The sequence below is a fragment of the Podarcis tiliguerta genome, assembly GCF_965153285.1.
Source record: "Podarcis tiliguerta genome assembly, chromosome: 4".
NCBI lineage: Eukaryota > Metazoa > Chordata > Lepidosauria > Squamata > Lacertidae > Podarcis > Podarcis tiliguerta.
Genome location: NC_139537.1, coordinates 26,488,056 through 26,506,228, shown reverse-complemented (window position 1 = coordinate 26,506,228; position 18,173 = coordinate 26,488,056). Strand labels below are relative to the sequence as shown.

The 18,173-nt window shown below is 40.7% G+C and overlaps 1 protein-coding gene across 13 annotated transcripts in view; it reads right to left on the bottom strand.

Annotated features, from left to right (window-relative positions):
* Positions 1-18,173, bottom strand: part of FRY (FRY microtubule binding protein) — a 191,417-nt gene that overhangs the window by 66,835 nt on the left and 106,409 nt on the right. For 10 of the 13 annotated variants that reach the window (XM_083436987.1, XM_083436985.1, XM_083436984.1 and 7 more), the window contains 12 exons: positions 17,672-17,804; positions 16,936-17,043; positions 15,212-15,467; positions 14,392-14,574; positions 11,405-11,491; positions 9,874-10,133; positions 8,619-8,808; positions 6,237-6,361; positions 5,023-5,080; positions 3,427-3,518; positions 2,998-3,170; positions 795-955 (listed from right to left, as the gene is read on the bottom strand). In XM_083436987.1, coding sequence (XP_083293113.1) covers positions 795-955; positions 2,998-3,170; positions 3,427-3,518; positions 5,023-5,080; positions 6,237-6,361; positions 8,619-8,808; positions 9,874-10,133; positions 11,405-11,491; positions 14,392-14,574; positions 15,212-15,467; positions 16,936-17,043; positions 17,672-17,804 — 1,826 coding nt within the window. The remainder of the gene's footprint in view (positions 1-794; positions 956-2,997; positions 3,171-3,426; positions 3,519-5,022; positions 5,081-6,236; positions 6,362-8,618; positions 8,809-9,873; positions 10,134-11,404; positions 11,492-14,391; positions 14,575-15,211; positions 15,468-16,935; positions 17,044-17,671; positions 17,805-18,173) is intronic. The other 3 variants (XM_083436988.1, XM_083436991.1, XM_083436993.1) reach the window with 1 other exon arrangement.

The window sequence follows — 18,173 nt, the reverse complement described above, 5'->3', positions numbered from 1 at the left end:
CAATTATATATATATATTATATTATATATCCTCACTACATATTAATCCAACCTTCCCCAACCTAGTGCCTTCTTTAAGAATGCAAGAGCAGCCCTGCTGGAACGGACCCAAACCCAATCTAGCCCAGCATTTAGAAGTATTCCAAAGGTTTTGCACTACAACTCTTATCAGCCCCAGGCTGAACGGCATGGCCATTCATCCAGATGTCAACATGTTCAGAAAGGCTGGATTAATCAAACTGACTCCTACTTTCATCTGTCTTTTGTCTCATTTTGATGAAGAACTGGCATCTAGTATACAGTGTGAGAATGAAACATTCAGTAGGCACTGCAACAGAAGTCATCTCCTATTTGGAAGATAGGCTTACTGCCTCGTATCGGTTTTCAATTAAAAAGAAGGGGGCAGGTTGTAGTTGACTGATTTTTACTCATGAGTAGACCCCTTGAAATCAATGGCAATGAATAACCTGGGTCCATTAGTTTAATGAGTCTCCTCCAAGTAAACGTTAGTTGAAAACAACCCTCAGTAACCAGTTTCCAAAATAAGCACCTAGAATTTAGCAATATATTTTTGCTGCATTAAAGCCAAATATTGTGTTTATAAAGTTGCTGTTAATAACAATCTCCTGCTCCCTCAGATGAATCAAATGAATCAATCTTACACAAAAATTGACAGCGCCAAAAAAAAAAATAATGTACAGAGTTGTTGGTTTTTTGTAGAAGAAAGACATTTTATTTATTTAACAAGCATCATTGGATGCGGAATTTTATTCAGTAAAAGGAATGATCACACACCTTCAAAGCACAATACTGGTATCTTGTAATCTGGTGATTTCTATCACTGTAGCGATCAAGTGGTGTAAACATGATACTGAACGGTCCAGCCCATTGACTAAACAAAATGAAAAGGTGGTGCCTCAGGCTTTGCTGAGGGAAAAGAAATCTCCTATGGTGCACTGAGCAAAGAAACATAAAATTACATTTGTTAATTTGTTTTTAAAAAGGAAAACATGAACATTATTCTTATGCTACATTTTGTAGCCCAGCAACAAGTCCTGGAATAATTTTCCTGGTTGCATGCACTGAAAACATTTGGGGAGAATGTACCATCTATGCAATGAACTCTTGGGTGCTCAAAAGAAATATGCAACGTCCAGAACCATCAACAAGGAAGTTGAAGTAGCCATTTGCACCAATGGCTATAGATTATAGATACATACATACACACACAATCAGAATGTTCTCTCATGGCTGCAAATTGATTCCCAAGGTAAAGCAACAATCCTATTGCATTATGTTTTATGCACATAATCCAAATCTACGCATGGTAGGAGATTCTGATTGTCCCCTCTTGACATTCATGAATTGAATTTTATATTTACATAGGTGTGTGTGTGCGTTTATAGAACCACTGCAACAAGAGTTGGTTTAGTGTGGAGGCTAATCAGAGCTGTGAATCAGGAAACCCTCTGCTCAAATTTAGCCTCTTGCCAGGAACTCACTAGGTAGTTAAGAGGCAAACCACACACTCTCTCAACCTCAGTCCCACCCCCATCTGCAATATAAGGGATAATACTAGTGCTTAATAGTGATGTACAAATTTTAAGCATGACGATGAAGATGTATGTCCTATCTATCTATACACTCTGTATATTTTTATTTTGAGATGCAGAGATTGTGTTGATGCATACATGCATTGCAGTTGACACAAGAACACCGCTATCACAATGTGGAATGCAAATGTGCAAACATCAGGTGGGAGCAGACAGCTGCATTATGGGGGATTGGCCTAAACTGATCCCAATCTCCCATCATGTACAGGTCTGCGAGCATTATGTTCTGAGCATCTGAATAACTGGAAACGCTTCTTTAAAAATTTATACTGAATCTAAAAATAATCACCTTACAAAAATAGCAAAAGCTGTGTTGGCAACTATAAAAACCTTTATTTACCTGGAGCAAGAGTATATATGTAATGAGTGAAAAGGCAATTTTAAAAAATGTTACGGTTGAGAGAATTCCCTGTAAAAAAAAGAGGACTGCCTCCTTGTTGCAGATGTTCTAGATGCAGCAGAGCCCAAACTGTACTAAACATGGCTGGGCTTAATGCACTGAATGTAGTGAGATGGATCTAATGATGAACACAGAAGGAGCCTTCAGATTGCCAGCGCTTAGGCTAGAGGCCTTTTATGCTGTCTCAATAAATGGAACACGATCAATTTGCCAAGCAATCCTTTAGCACAAAGAGCACGTAGCAATAGCTAAATTAAGCCCCTTGCTGCAAGAAAAATCAATGATCACTTTACTTGACGGAAGCTAGTTTTCTCCAGATGAAAGCCAACTGTTCCTTTGCAGTTTCTACAATTACCAATTGGCAGCCAGAAACCAGTAAACACTGAGCTAGTAGGATATAAGTCAATTTCGGGTCATTTCACACCACAAAATTCCTGCACAGGCTAAGAATGAATAGGAATTTTGTGTGCAGACCAGCCAAAATGCATGTGTATATGTTAGCCACATGTGTACATGACTATTTACATCCAAGTTTCATTTTAATTTCTACATGAAAATGTCTCCTTTGTGGCCATTTTAGAGTTCATATGCTGAAACAAGATGGATCAATTCAAATGTCAAGTATTCTGATTTATATGGACTATAGATTATCAAAGTTACATGGGCCTCTAAAGTCCCTAGTCCACAGTACATGTAACAAGGACAGTGTAAAGAGCAATGTGACAGATAAAATGAAATATGTACAACTGCAGGCTTTCCATCTATTCTTCACTGATTACTTGTCCCCCATTCTCCCAATTTCCTCCCTTACTCTTACTGTTCCATGCAGATTAACTTGTAAGAACTTGTCCCTGCCCTTATATTTCACTAACTACATTAAAGCTTCCTTCTCTATATCCATCAAGCTCTACAATGCTTTTGACACACTGTCTTGTACTTTCGTCTTCACCGTCCTGCAATTTACACGATTATTGAATCGCCATACCTGGCACACACTGAATCAAATTGGCAATCATTGCACTGAAATGGGCTCTCATGTCCTTAAGAATCTCCACCTCTTTATCGTTTTCAGCTTCCAGTAACATACGAGTCAGGTCAACGTATTCTAAGAACAAGGCTCCGAGTGCTAATGTATCCCGCTCCAAGGCTCCGTTTGTGCTACGGCAAAGAAAAGTGGGACGTTTCAAGGAACCGTTCAGATATAAAACAAGAACTTGTGCTTGGCAGATTGCAGACTGCAGCCTTTAAAATATCAATTTCAAGCATGTAAGAAGGAAGAATCTAGTGGATCGATATGGAAAAGCCCCAACTTTATTTTACAAATGCTCTAAGTAATAATAATAAAATAATTATAATAATAATAACAATAAGCACCATCACAAGACCCTGTTCCACTCGAAAAGCAATATCCTACCTATCACTTATCACACCAGCATCAGCAAGTAATTCAAAAATGCGTAGTAGCTGTAACCGCAGCAGATCTCGGCGTTCACGACGCTTCTTATTCTGTGTTGCAGGAAAAGAGGCCAGTATTAATCGCATCTATTACACAAACGCAGATCTTAAAAAAACAAGATCTAATCGAGCCTGGGCTCAGAACCAATATTTAAAGAGATGCTGATGACTGTTGAATAATATTAACTTTCTGATTAGTGCATACACATGACCATGTAGAAACTTTTTCCTGCAAGAAGTAGTTCTAGGAAAGATACTATACAGTGATACCTCGGTTTAAGAACAGTCCGGTTTAAGAACGATTTGGTTTTCCAAACTCCGCAAAACCAGAAATAGTGTCCCGGTTTGAGAACTGTACTTCGGTCTAAGAATGGAATCCGAATGGTGGGTGGAAGGGCACAGGCAGCGGGAGGCCTCATTAGGGAAAGCGTGCCTCGGTTTTAGAACAGTTTCGGTTTAAGAACAGACTTCCAGAACGGATTAAGTTCGTAAACTGAGGTACCACTGTACTGACCCTTGAAAGAAGGGGGGGGGGGAATGGGTAAATTACTTTACATATGTGTTTCAAGCTCTGTATTCCAAAACCCTTTACTACAAGAGATACCAGTGTCATTACTAACAATGGATTTATTACACAGGGTCTTTTAAACCACATTTTTAATCTTTCGCTCAATCGGTGCATCTGAAAAAATGTTGTTATTGTGACATCCCACCAGGAACCATTCACTGCCTTGTACTTAAGTGTCTAGAACTCGGTGAACAAACATCTTTGGAATTCACTCTGGCTTATCGCTTTTAGTAAATTTATTCAGGGGGAGCAGTAGCAGTGCTCCATTTGGAGAAAAAAATGCAGTAGGAATGAAATCCCTCCTTCACTTCTTCATCCTCTTTGCCTCTTCCTAGTGAGTCACACCTCCTTGCATATAAGGGGGAGGGTTTCTGGTAGCAGGACTTTGGAGTATTTCACTTTACAGTGAAGCAGAGGCAATACTACCTATCAGGAGTACATTACATGCAACAATCCAGAATATTTTAAATCAGGGGCAGGGAACTTGTGGCCCTCCATCAGCCCCAGGTCAAGGATTTATTTATACATATTTAAAGACCACTTAAATAGACATTCTCAAAGCAGTATATATAATAAAACTTTCAACACAGATATCAGCAGATCTGTTTAAAATAGTATACATACAATAATTACCAATGAAACAGCTAGCAAAACTTTTAAACAAGTGTACATGTCTGCATAGATGTGCTGAAATTTTTTTTAAGTGTTAAGCAGTCACCTAAAACAACAGAGAGCATCATGGGAGTTGTAGTCCCACATTTGGAGGGTCACAAGTTCTGCACCCTTGCCTTAAAGCATAATGAATGGTTGTTTCCTCTTGAAATAATATAGTTTTATGTACATTTATACAAAAGTATTAGGATGAACGCTTGCCAAATCTGAAATTAGTAACACTTTTAATTGGCAGCATTTCTTCTTCCCTTTTAATGTCTGCTGTTATATTTGTGCTGCCTCTTAAATGTGTTCATCTTAATTAAATCAACCAACCTCCGGTCTTCTCTCCAATGCTTCTTTCATTAGTGGGTGAAGTTCTTCCACTAATTCCCTAGATTAAAAAAAAAAGTATGTTATGAAACAAAGTTCTTCATAAATGGAATAGCGGAATGACTAAGCTTTGACTCTTAACAACAGAAATTTTATATATTGGTCTATCACCCCCCCCCCCCACTGCATTACCTGGGTTATGAAGGCGCTCTAAAGATGTTACAGCAAAGATTATGGGATAATGCACACAGAGACTTGCGATCTCAATCACACGCCGTCTGTAGTCCGCTGGCAGCAGGAGTACAATACGGCCATGTCTTTAAGTTAACATCTTACATTAAAAACCTGACAGGACCAAATTATCGAAGGTTTTTCACCAAAGCCAGACTAAACATCTTTCCTTCTGCAGTGTTGGATGGCAGGTTGAGAGGAGTTCCCTACCAGGACAGACTTTGCTTGTGTGCTCAAGACATCGATTCCATAAAACATATTTTGCTGCACTGTGCAAAATATGAGCAAGCCAGGGTGAAACTGATATTACCCTTGCTGGTACCTTTCCCAGGAAAATCAGAGGCTCACTATGTCAGGTTCCTATTGGAAGACCGGACAAATGCTAGAACATTAATTTAAGATCAGCTACATTTTAAATCTTTGCCCATGCCACTTGGGAGTGTATTCCACTTCATCTTGTGTCTCCCAAGATAAAAACACTTGTCTTTGTTTGCAGGTCATTTTAAACCATATTAAAAATAAACTATGGTTTAACATGAAACACCCTTGCCGCTGTGAAACAAATCAAGAGTCTGACTTGTTGTGATGTGTAAATTTAGCCTCGTGGTTTGTTTAGCTTGTTACCTGACATGCAGCTGGGCAGGGGACGAGTGAAGGAAGAACCTTTCTGTAGTATACACCAGCATGCTGCATGTTCACATTTCTAACTATGGTTTAATGTAACATGGGAGCTTGGCCACTGCTAACCATTTATTATACTAAGGGTGCTTCCAGACAGGTGTTTATTGTGTTATTGGTGCTGCTCACGCCTTCAGGTTTTACTCAGCATCCGCATAACGACTTCAGAATCAAAATGCGAATCTGAACTCCGCCCCCAATTTAATGCCCTTCCTATTGAAAATTTTATACTTTTGGTGATATTAAGCCTCAGTTTGCAAGCATCCCAAAGCGATTTGAACCACAAGAAATTCATGGCACATCAATACCTGAAAACGAGAGAATTTGTTCTTCCAAAGCCCAGCACAAGTGACTCAGTAATTTCTATGCTCTCAAGTCTCATCAAAGGCACTAGTTGTTTTAACAACACACCAACAGATGGAGTTCCTATAGCCTAAAAATACAATAAATTTAAATGGATATAATCATTAAAGCAATTAGAAAAGAATAACAAAAAATGTACCCCTTTAATAGGTATTGCTGGCGAATTTGAAAAGTGTGTATTACAAAACAGAATTAAGGGGTTCAACAGTCATGAATAAGAGAGCAAAGATTACCCCCCCCCTTGACTCTGTGGGGTCTGAGGAAAAAAGGCTGGTGTGGTGTCTATCTGGTCACAGGTCAAATGGCTGAGAAGAGACTCTTCTTCGTTCCTTTCTCTCTCCTGCTCCTGGGATGACCCAGAGGTGCAATAGTAGGAAAACTTCATATAATGTCAGATGGGTGGCCACCCGAGAGCCTTTTCTATAGTGGCTCCTGACCTTTCAAATGCTCTCTCTAAGGAGGCCTATCTGGAGACCTTGTTATTATCATTTAAGTGCCATGCGAAAACATTTGCTTTCCCAGGCTTTTAAGAACTGCTAACACAAGCATTCTTGGAATGCTTTAGTTCGCTGCTTCAATTTGCTATATTAGTTCGCATGCTTCATATTATTATAGTTGTTCTTGTTCTTTTTGTGTCTTACCATCCCGGGAACAGAAATAATTCTGAAGGTGTGGAAGAAATGTTATGTAAATAAAGAAGTAAAATGTGGCTGCAGTGTGCCTCAGAAGCAAATTTAGATGCCGGTTTTTGCTTGCTTGTTTTGTGGGGTGGTGTGCGGTTCTACTCTGGCCTATAAAGATGACAGCGAAGGGTTAGGTCAAACCAAGTGAAGGGACCAGCTAGTTATTCTTCAGAGTGCCCAAAAGGACAAGAACTCAACAAAGCGGTTTAGAAGCATGTTGGATCAAAAAAACTGCCCGATGCAGGAATTGTCTGCCATTTTTGGCCAAGGCAGAAAATGACTGAGTTTACAGAAGAGAGTATCGTTTTCCCTTTGCTTTGTTACACATCTGCCTTCTATCCCGAGTTGCAGAGCGCTGCCCAAATGTTTCAGAGGTGCACCAGAAATAATCGGGCCAGGGGATCTGCATCTGTCACACAAATGGTATGCGTGCATAAAAAGGTTAACATACTTCCCATATCTGCTCTACGCCATGAAAGGCATTTTGGCAGAAAGTCTGTGTGACCTTAATACTGGAACAAAAGAGCAACTGACACAAGTAAGTTGGCAACACCACTGAATAATTCCCACAAGGTAAACGTGGCATATAATAAAAATTAGAACAGCCTTTCGTCAGACTCAAGCAAAACAGACGAAATATAGGTACCACTGCCAGTGTGGGATTAAAAATCACCTTATCGTGACTCCAGCCATTGAATGGTTCATCTAGGTATGGTAATGGTTCTTCAGTTAAGTCCTATGGGGCCTGCCAAGTCTGTTTCCAGTTCCAAAGAATCCCAACTTAGAATCATAGAATCATAGAGTTGGAAGAGACCACAAGGGCCATCGAGTCCAACCCCCTGCCAAACTTATTTATGGGTTAGTACTTCGGGAGCAAAGGGCAGTCCAGGCCAGCCATATGTAGTTTTTTTTAGTCTTAGGCAACATACTAAAATATCTAAAATAATGTAGTACAAGCACTGATAACTGGGAAACCCTGGCCTGCGAGTGCTCCAATAGGAGAACAACCTTTATCAAAGGTGTCATGGACTTTGAAGAAGCATGAACTTGGGGTGAAAGGGAGAAATGAGCTAAGAGGAAGGCATGTTTGACAAACCCTCACAGTGATCAACTCCCACCTGGAAACCTATGTCTCCACTGTAGAAGGATGTGTGGATCCAGAATTGGACTCCACAGTCACTTACGGACACACCATGAAGACCGTGTTCATGGAAGACAATCTTACTCAGCTATGAGTGATCGCCAAAGAAGAAGACCCTTGATTCAATGCTGACAATTATGAGTGGTGAAGGATCTCAAATCCAGCTCTGCAATGGTTCTAGCAAGGTCTTTCCTAAGGATGCCACAGCTCGGTAGTGATGTATACACTTTGCCTTATAAGCAGATATGGAGAACCTGTGGCTCCTCCAATGACGCTGGACTTCAATTCCCATCATCCCCAACCCCTGGACCATGCTGGTGGGGAGGTGTGATGGAAGCTGCAGTCCCACAACATCTGGAAAGCCACAGGTTCCTCACTCCTGGCTTACAGATGGCAATGCATCATATGTATAGAAGGACTAGGCTTGAGTCTTGTGTGAAAAATACACATCATATATCAGCATATTTCTCATTTGATGGCCAAGTCATTTTAATGAAACTTACCTTGTTATCGTAACTAACAGTACCATCAGGTGTGGTAGCCATGATCTCAGGAGTCGAAACACGCAGATGGCCGGGGCTCATAATACTGGGTTTTGCTGCTCCAAAGCAGAGAATAAGGTAATTTCTCCATAAAGTGACATAATGGTCTCCACTGCTCGCTGTGCTGGTTTTCTTTGCATTCACAGGGCTGCTGGATACGTTGTTTTAAAATAAAATTAAAAAATCAGTTTGGGATATTACTTTGTTTTATTATTTTTCAAAGAGGAGACATTATAGCAATATAAAGGGGCTGATTCAGTTCAGAATAAAATGAAATTCAACTAGAAGGGAAGGATCATAACGCAGTGGTAGAGCATATCCTTTGCATGAATACAGTACTGGGTTCAATTCCTGGCAACACCAAGTAGATTTGGGACAAACTCTGTTTAATACCCTGAAAAGCCACTGGGAGTCAGATGTTGACAATACTGATGGACCAAAGGTAGCTCCTGACGTTCTAAACTATAACTACAGCAACAACATAAAAAAATCACTCAGTGCTATTTTTTTTGTAGAAAAACATGCAGAACTGCTTTACATCTTTTATACTTCTCACTGCAAGCATGTGAAGGCGTTCACAGCAATTATTTTTTGGGAGGTGAAGAGCTAAAGTTTAGGGGCAAATGCTTTCTCAATACCACCTATAAGAAACCACAGTTATACAAAGATTTTAAAACCAGATACCCCAATTCTAAGCGCAACTCTGCACACTGGACTACGCAGGCTCACAAAAACGTAACCCTCCTATCAAATACAGTGGTGCCTCGCAAGACGAAAAGAATCCGTTCCGTGAGTCTCTTCGTCTAGCGGTTTTTTCGTCTTGTGAAGCAAGCCCATTAGCGGATTAGCGCTATTAGCGGTTTAGCGGCTATTAGCGGCTATTAAAGGCTTAAGGGATTAGCTGCTAAAAGGCTATTAGCAGCTTAGTGCCTTAGAAAAAGGGGGTGGGGAGCGGAAAAAAAAACCCAGGAATCGCAAGACATTTTCGTCTTGCAAAGCAAGCCCATAGCAAATTCGTCCTGCGAAGCACCTCCAAAACGGAAAACCCTTTCGTCTAGCGGGTTTTCCGTCTTGCGAGGCATTCGTCTTGCAGGGCACCACTGTATATGCCATTCTGTGGAATTCATTATTTAAAAACAGTGAATACAGACCAGATCTATCAGTGTAATATGAAATATTGACAACCAAATAGTAATAAAATAACAGCAGAACTTACTTTGGATCAACCAAAGGCATGACCAGCTGCAGCCTTGTAAATGCGTAAGGCCAAGCATAGCTGAGAGCAGTGGGGCAATGCTTTGGTAAATTCTCTTGTCTAAGAAAACTGAAAAGGCAGAGAACCCAGGGATCTTTGACAGACTGTGCAAATATCCAGACGTGGGAAGGACTTTTTACATCATAATGGCTATTAACAAGGACCGCGTTCCATTCTACCAGCCACTGCAAATCCACATTATGGGTTAATGGTAACGTTGTCTGTGGGGGGGAAAGATATTTTTTTTAAAAAAGAAAGAAAATCACTGTCAGCATATTATTTCAGAGGTTGGCCTGCATTTTTTTTATTTTCCTGATAAGCTGCCCTTTCAGTAGGCTGCCCATGTGCCCTACATAATAAAGGAGTTTTCTTCTTGAAAGGCTGTCAGAGGACAGCTCTATGTCAAGTGCTGTCTCGTTCAAATCTGTTTTAAATATTTTTTAAAAAACTATTAAGAAGGAAAAGCAGGGGCCTTGAAGTTATCCAACAGCAGTTAGCACCTGCACTGCAGACTGAGCAGGCACAGAAGTCCCTTGGTCATTCTTCCCACTATAAAATGCACCGTGTGGTATTCAGACTAGATCTGTTGACATTAATGGTCTTAACTTAGTCATGTTCCTTCATTGCAACTTAGCTGAGTACAACTTAGCTAAATACCAGCCATTCTGTTTAAATGATAGCATTTATTTCCAAATTTGCATCAATCCAAAAAGCTCGCCATGTGCATATATGTGCCCTCTCTTCTTTTGGGGGCACGTAAATGGTAAATCTGCATTTGGACCTGGATACCAAGCCCTTGTTTGAAGAGATGGAAACACTACCATCCCTCCAACTGCAGCCACACAACCTGCAGTGTATTTCACTGATCCATCATTCATTCCGCTCAGGGCTCATCTACATGCTTTTGGCAGAAGTGAACAGTGCCTCTGTGTTCCTGCCCCTTCTGCACCTGTATGCAGTCAGAATCAGTCCATGGCTTATTCTCTGTTCCTCAGTCAATTTGCGACATTGCCCTGCCGACTATACTAAAGATACCTTGCTGCATTCTAGTGATGCACACTGATCCAATAACAGTATAGGCAGGAGATCTGTTTGAGTAGAAGATTCAATCCGTGCAAGGATTGAGGCTATTCATTAAATTAATGGGGTAGTCTGACTGTACAACAGATCTGAATCTGGATACATGCAAATCTCTGGATACGGCTGGTAATGAAATTATGAAACCAGTTATTACCTAATATTCTGCTAAGACGTTGAAAATATCAATACAGCTACAATTACAGGCTGAAGTGATGGAACTGCAACAGCGGATCAAGGAGATTACCTGTGCTCTACGGAGTAATAAAATCTAATGCCTGAGGCAACTCTAAGAGTTTCTTAACATACCTATAATCTTTGTATCTGCATTCCAGTCTTTTTGGAACGTTGCAGTTTCTGTTTATTTAGCACATATGAATTGTGAGCAGTTAGAGGATAACAAGAAGGTACTTACTGAATCTGAAACGGCCACATGAATGAAACTTTCCAGAATAGAAGAACTTAGTTGGTCCATGACATCAATCATAGGCCTATCATCATCCTGTACATGTGAAGGTGACAGAAATTAAATCATTTTTTAAAAGAGTGTTTGAAGAGTAAGATATTTACTGTGGCATAAGCTGTTGTGGGCTAGAGTCTACCTCATCAGATGTATGAAATAGACAGTGTGACAGGAAAAGCATTAAAAGAGGAACAATCTCATATTGAAAGCAATGATACCATGTATGAATCAACCAACTGAAGTCAACAAGCTCATGTATGAGTCCAGGCACATCCAACCATTGCAGGTAAACACTCAGTTTACGTGACATCCAGGTAAGTGAGCAATTTACTGTTTGTGGCAACTTAGCCACCTTATGTCCTGGTTCAAGTCAAAATAAATTTGGTCAAATTGGTCAGTGTACTCCAGTTCAGCAGCCACCCCAATTTCTGAATGAGAACTGGTTCTAACTCATTTATATCCTTTGCACGAAACAGAATTATTCTGAGTGAGTCAAAGTGAGCCATTACTGCAGCAGCATTACTTGAAATGTTGTGAGACTGCAGTTATTCACTCCCTCTAGTGCAGTTGTTTTAAACAACCAAAGCAGACCCATCCACTTACAAGAAGGAACTTTCAGGAGGCTTGAGGAAACCACAAGGTTTGCTGAAGTACAAAAATAATTGGGGGTGGGGGAACTAAAGAGAGAGGACCCTTTAAAAAAAACCCAGTGAGGAGTGAGCATGCTCAGTGGCCACCGCAAAACAACAGGAGGAGATGGAATGGCTGACTGGAACACTGAAGAGCTGTAACATTATGCTGCAGGTCCCAATAGCACGTCCACTTCTAGCTCCCTCACAATTCCCAGAGGCACTCCTGACAACTGTAGCCATTCGGATTCATTTTGTGGACCAACCTTCTCCAAGGATGATGTCCTCTAGATGTTCCTGACCACTGGACTATGTGGGCCGAGACTGGTGGGAATTGTAGTCTAAGGCATCTGGAAGACACCAGACTTGGGAAGGCTGCTGAAGAAACTCCACTCCCACACACTTCCCACCTTTGAACATTCCTCTTGCAAGAATTGACTGTTCTACTTTGAGTGAGGAGGAATGCTAAATGGTGCACAAGCATACTCTTCCCATGGAAACACAGCCCAATACTTATGCCATGACAACATCCTGATTCAGCTACAGCACTGCTCTATAATACACTTAGCACAACCAGTAATTTCTATTTTTTTTTAATGTTTCAAATTCTTTGCAAACAAGAATCCAATTCCATTGGATTGTAGGACTCTTTCAAATATTAGAGCTGTGATAAATTAACAACTGGCAAAGTGGGTCGGAATAAGTATCTAGTTTAGTGTGGTGTGTGTGTTGTACCAGAACTTCTGCTTCATTTTTTGTGCTTACAAAGTTAATGCACTGACAGAAGCTCAACATGAGGTTAATTGTTGGATTTAGTTCAGTGTTTGAAGAACAGAAGTGCCCATCATAAAATGCCATACAACTTAAGACAGCATGTATTGAAGGGATGAAAAACTAGCCTGCTGTTTACTGAAGCATTCCAATGGCATGAACACAAAATATTTTGTTCTCCACTTAGCAACTTACTAACTGGGAACAAGGCGCTCCATGCTTTTGTATTTGACAAACAAGAATTAGTATTCTCTATGGTGCAAAGAAAAATGCAGTGCATGAAATCGTTTTATTACACGTAGCTGCCAGCTGGATGGACACGATGTATCGGCCAATTCCATATTAATAAACATAACACTTTCTAGTAACAATGCTTTTTTTATTATTAAAGGAAGAAATAACCTCCATCCAAGAACCACTTGTGTATCTGAAGGAATGCTAGAACAGGGGTCTGAAAGACTGAGAAACAAGAAATACGGGGTTGTGTCCAGCTGAGTTCTGCTCAGAGTAGACTCCCTGAAATTAATGGACCTAAGCTAGTAAAGTGCATTAATGTCAATGGATCTACTCTGAGTAGGACTAACACTGAATACAACCTCTAATTTCTATAAGTGAGCACCCAAGATTTCTAGGTAAGGCAGGAACCATTTTGCACAGGGGTTCCATTTCCGGCCCCCGTGCGTGTTGGCAGAGAACATATGAGTGTCCCCCACCCTGTTCCACCCTGCCTCAGCCCCACCCTGTTACTCCCCCACATTCTGACCTCTTACGGGTCTAAAAGGACCCACATGTCGGCGATTGCACAGCAACAGGATGCGCCTAAAATGGCCGCCGCCTGTACATACTTTGCCTGTCAAGAATCCTGCCACATTTCATGTTGCTATCAAATCTAGTAAGAGGCCTCACTCTTGTCTACCTTGAATGCAACTCAGCAAATAACCATTAGAATGAATGGAAACCATGCAGCATGGTGGATTGCACTATTATCATTTACTGGATAAAGGCAAGTGAAGAAATCAGATGACAAATCAAAGGAGTCCCATATCCAACTACACAATATTCAGTTAGTGTGTTAGATTTAGGGAACAACCATGGGGCAAATAGCAGCTTTTGGAGTGAAGGAAATTAGTATCATGAAAAGGACACCTACAGGAAATGGTTAACTCTTCCTCAGTGTTGTGGTCCCTGCTCTCCACAGCTTTTATTCAAGTTTAAAATAAACAAACTACAGGAGATCTGATCACAGATATGCCTGCTGCCATGCCTAGCTTGGCCCTTTGCCTATTTATTCCCACAGTTCCATGGTTATGCAAATAAAAACTAAAGGAACATAAAAACTTAAATCTATGATCGTTTACTCAGAAGCAAGTCCCACCATTTCCAGTGAGGTCTTGTTGGTGCATAAGAGCACGCACAGGACTGTAAGCAAAAGTCCATTTTAAAAGCAAAAGGTAATACGGCAAAACAAATTTTCATTTAAAAACCCCCCCAAATTACTTGGGGAAATTGTATTTGTGATGCAGGAATGAGAAGTCGTACCTCTGCTTGTCCCAGTGCAAGAAATAGAGCGCGGATCTCTCTGAGAATCAATACTGCCAGTTTACGTGTAGCGACCTGGAAACTGCAGAGTAACACTAGTGCAAAACCTTCAACAGCATGTAGAACGTTGGAATATGAACTTCTCTCCGTCTGTGTCCTGTGAGCGGATCCGTTCGGTATCAGCTGCAAAATGATGTGTTTGTATATTCCAACATAGGTCATTAAGCTTCAAGAGTTCATAATGTTAAAATAACAAGACAATAGTATGCAATGTGAAATTTAAGAAAAACGAAATGAAAATAAGATCCATGGCCATTGTGATACAATCCATTTCTTATAAGTTAAAAGATGGTTACCGTTAGATATGCTTTATGATAACAGTGCTAAATACTTATGCCATAATCTATATATGCAATATTTCGTTGCCCCTGTAACTGCAACATTTCTGTACTTACAGAACAGGGAGGTAGACACATGCCTTGCTGGATCAGGCTGTTTTGTTGGTTTTTACAAATAGGACTCTCCTCTTAGAAAATACATTTGCGTTTTGTTGCACAATTTGCTCTGCTAAATTTGACCTCTATATGGTTGTTTACACAATTATCCCGGAATAACACCCCACCCCCCTGAAGTCCCACCCGTTTAAGCATTCAGGAGTGGATTAATAGTGGTCCAACTGTGAGGGCTGAACTGATATAAAAATATTGCCATGCCCAATGTGCAAATTAAACAAATGTGGCTCTAATTTAAGACACATCAGTGTATACAAAAATTTAGCCAAATTGTTCTGAAATGTGATGCAATACTTTTGAAGTCTTACCTCTGTAGACCTGCCTTTTGCCTGATCGCTGGCTTTTCCGGGAGTGTGCATTACCAGTTTCCATTGTGTAAGCAACTGTAACAGTAATTTTAAGGATGTGTCCAGGAGGCTATGATGCATATCGTTAACTTCACGCAACAGGAAGTTTGTGAAGCCGAAAAGCACATCCTCTCTCCAATCAACAAAATCAACTAGCAGGCCTTGAAGTGAATTTTGAGCGATGTGCCGAAGTTCATCATCCATGTGGATAGAAAGCCTATGTAAAAATAAAGCAACTTTGGTGTCAGAAATTACCCAAGTACTAATTTGTGATCAACACACACCCAGGCTAGCCAAGCATTAATCTGAGGTAAAAAAATTAATAAACCTATTCTCAGTCTTTGTCTACAGCACCACTTGTAAGAATAGAGTGCAACTTTAGAATTTATTTTATGAATTATGGTACTAAGGCTGCAATTCTATACCCATTTCCCTCCAGTCAATTCATTGGGATGCACCTCAGCGAGGAGGGAGTTCCCCATGAGAGGAACTATCACTGAAAAGCAGTGGCAGAGTTCTTCACAATCAAGGCAAATGTGGCCCACCAGATAACTACTGTGGCCCAGGGCTGGCCTACCTATGAAATGGGGTGAAACAGCCTATGAAGTGGGGTGAAAAAATCCCCAAAGATGCCCCACCACCGGCGGACAAGTGGTGCTGGCATTGGTGCTGATTTCTGGTGAGATCTTGTGAGATTTCCAAAGACATCTTGTGAGATCCCACCAGCAATCGGCAGTACTTCCAGCAGAGGCGGGTGGTGCTGGCAGAGGCGAGTGGCTCAGTGGCCAGAGCAGCAGAGCGGAGTGCACTTCCTGTTTCACCTCAAGAGGTGAAATGGGATGCACCACCCCTGCTGTGGCCTGACAGGTGCTTGACTCCTCTTTGACTGTTCTGTGTGTTCAGCCAGGCAGCCAATACAAGGGGTTTATCCAAGCCCTAGTGGGTAGGCACATATGACTAGCAAGCTACACTTGGCTTGGTGAGCAACAAGTCTTGAGTTTCAGGATTGAAGGAGAAACAAGCAATAAAAATGGTAGTTCTCTTAACATCAGGACTGCATTTCTTCACACAATGACAGAGTTGAAAGGCTCCACCCAACTAAGTTCAGAAGTTTCATTTCTTGCTATCCGCACCACTCTCTCCTTCTTCGCCCTCTATTATTTCCCTCCTTCACATTTTAATTTCCATTTTAAGCACTATATAAATCAATATGGCCAAGGGCCCAAATAACTGTGAAACTAGTTATGTAAGCTCAAGGGGGCTTTAGACTTGTTTTTTCATCTACGTCAATGCTCCCATGACAAATGGCAAACCGGTTCTGAAATGGAGGAGAGTGTGATGATACGGCTTTAAAGGAAAACAAGTCAATAATTGTGCCGGGCTGCTTGCAAGACCCCTGTCAGGCTAAGTAGCTCTTTGAATCCCAGCCTAAACAAGCAATCTATATGTAGCATTATGCAGGCATGTATCAGCACAGATGAACAAGCACTGATTGGACAACACAGCAATCAATTCCATTCTCTCCACGCAAACAATAACCTGAAAAGACTGATTCATGTTGCATTATGGAAAGGTGATAATTCACCTCACCTATAATAGTTCCATCCAAATACCTCCGTCACAAACCGGACAGCCTTTACATCTTAGCTCCAATTATCAGTCTTTTAACATTTCATGTCATTTACCTTGAAAGCAAATCAATCAGCTCCAGTTTAGACATTCCGTCAGGAAGGAGTCGTGGAATAGCAGCAACACATGTCCTGAAAAGGTCGATTTTTGGTTTTCTTTCACCTCTGAATATAAGAAAAAGAATTTATGCATTACTAGTCAATGCCTAAACATGAGGAGAAAACAACAACAACAGGTGGTATTCAATACCTGCACTAGAGAAACAGGATTTCCCCCTTCTGCTGCCTGCTTGTACACTGTTCCCCAATTTGCTCTGAAGGATTGTAGGAAAACCCAGAACAGATCTGGGGGGGGGGGGGAGGTGCAGGGGGAGAACAGTCTGCTAACCAAACATTCATTTTAGATCTTGTCATCTCCCCATTGAAAATCCCCTCCCATAAACCCCATGCTTTTCCATCTACAAAAGAAATATAACTGAGTCCCCCCTTTTTTTGAGGATGGTGATGTTGAGCAGAAAAAAGACATGACATGAAAATGCCTGCCCTGCCCATGTCTCCCTCAATTCCTCCAGAAAAATTTGCAGCCAGCCAGTTGAGAGACTGTTACATGGCCCTGTGTTGTATCATCTAGTTCTTGCCCAGAAATGGACAGGCATTCATTCTATTCATTAGCAAACTCTTTTTTCTAAGATCTGGTTTTTTCAGGGTGGGATGGGGAGAAAACCCACAGAACAGCTATGCGCTAATCAAGTTGTACAAATTCACTTAAAGTAATCCATAACCAAACACGCACGTGATCATATCTTCAGGTTCTTTGTTCAACATCTGTATGTTAGTGAGCATCATACACCGCCCAACTTCTTTATCAAGATGTCTCAGTATGTTGTCTACAGCTTTTCTTACTTGAGAATAATATATTGACATGCCTGGAAAAGTATACAGTGAGTTGATATCAGTTCACTGAATAAAAACTTAATATAAAATCTAGCATTTTATATTTTTACATATATTAACATAAAATCCAGTACTGTAGAAATATTCATCTTAATAATGTGTAGTACACTTGTAAGGTTCAATGGCATATATGCAGCACAAAGTGTTTCTTTGATACCCTGAATATGAGTGATCTCTAGCCCTCACAACTTCACATAATATGGAATGTTTGGAATGTATTCATTTTTTAATGCTTAAGTATCTCATAATTTCCAACCGTAACACGAAACAGGTAGCATGACCAATCACAATAGATGACCGGCGTTGTAGTCTGTAAACGACCCAAGATTCTTTTTGAAGAT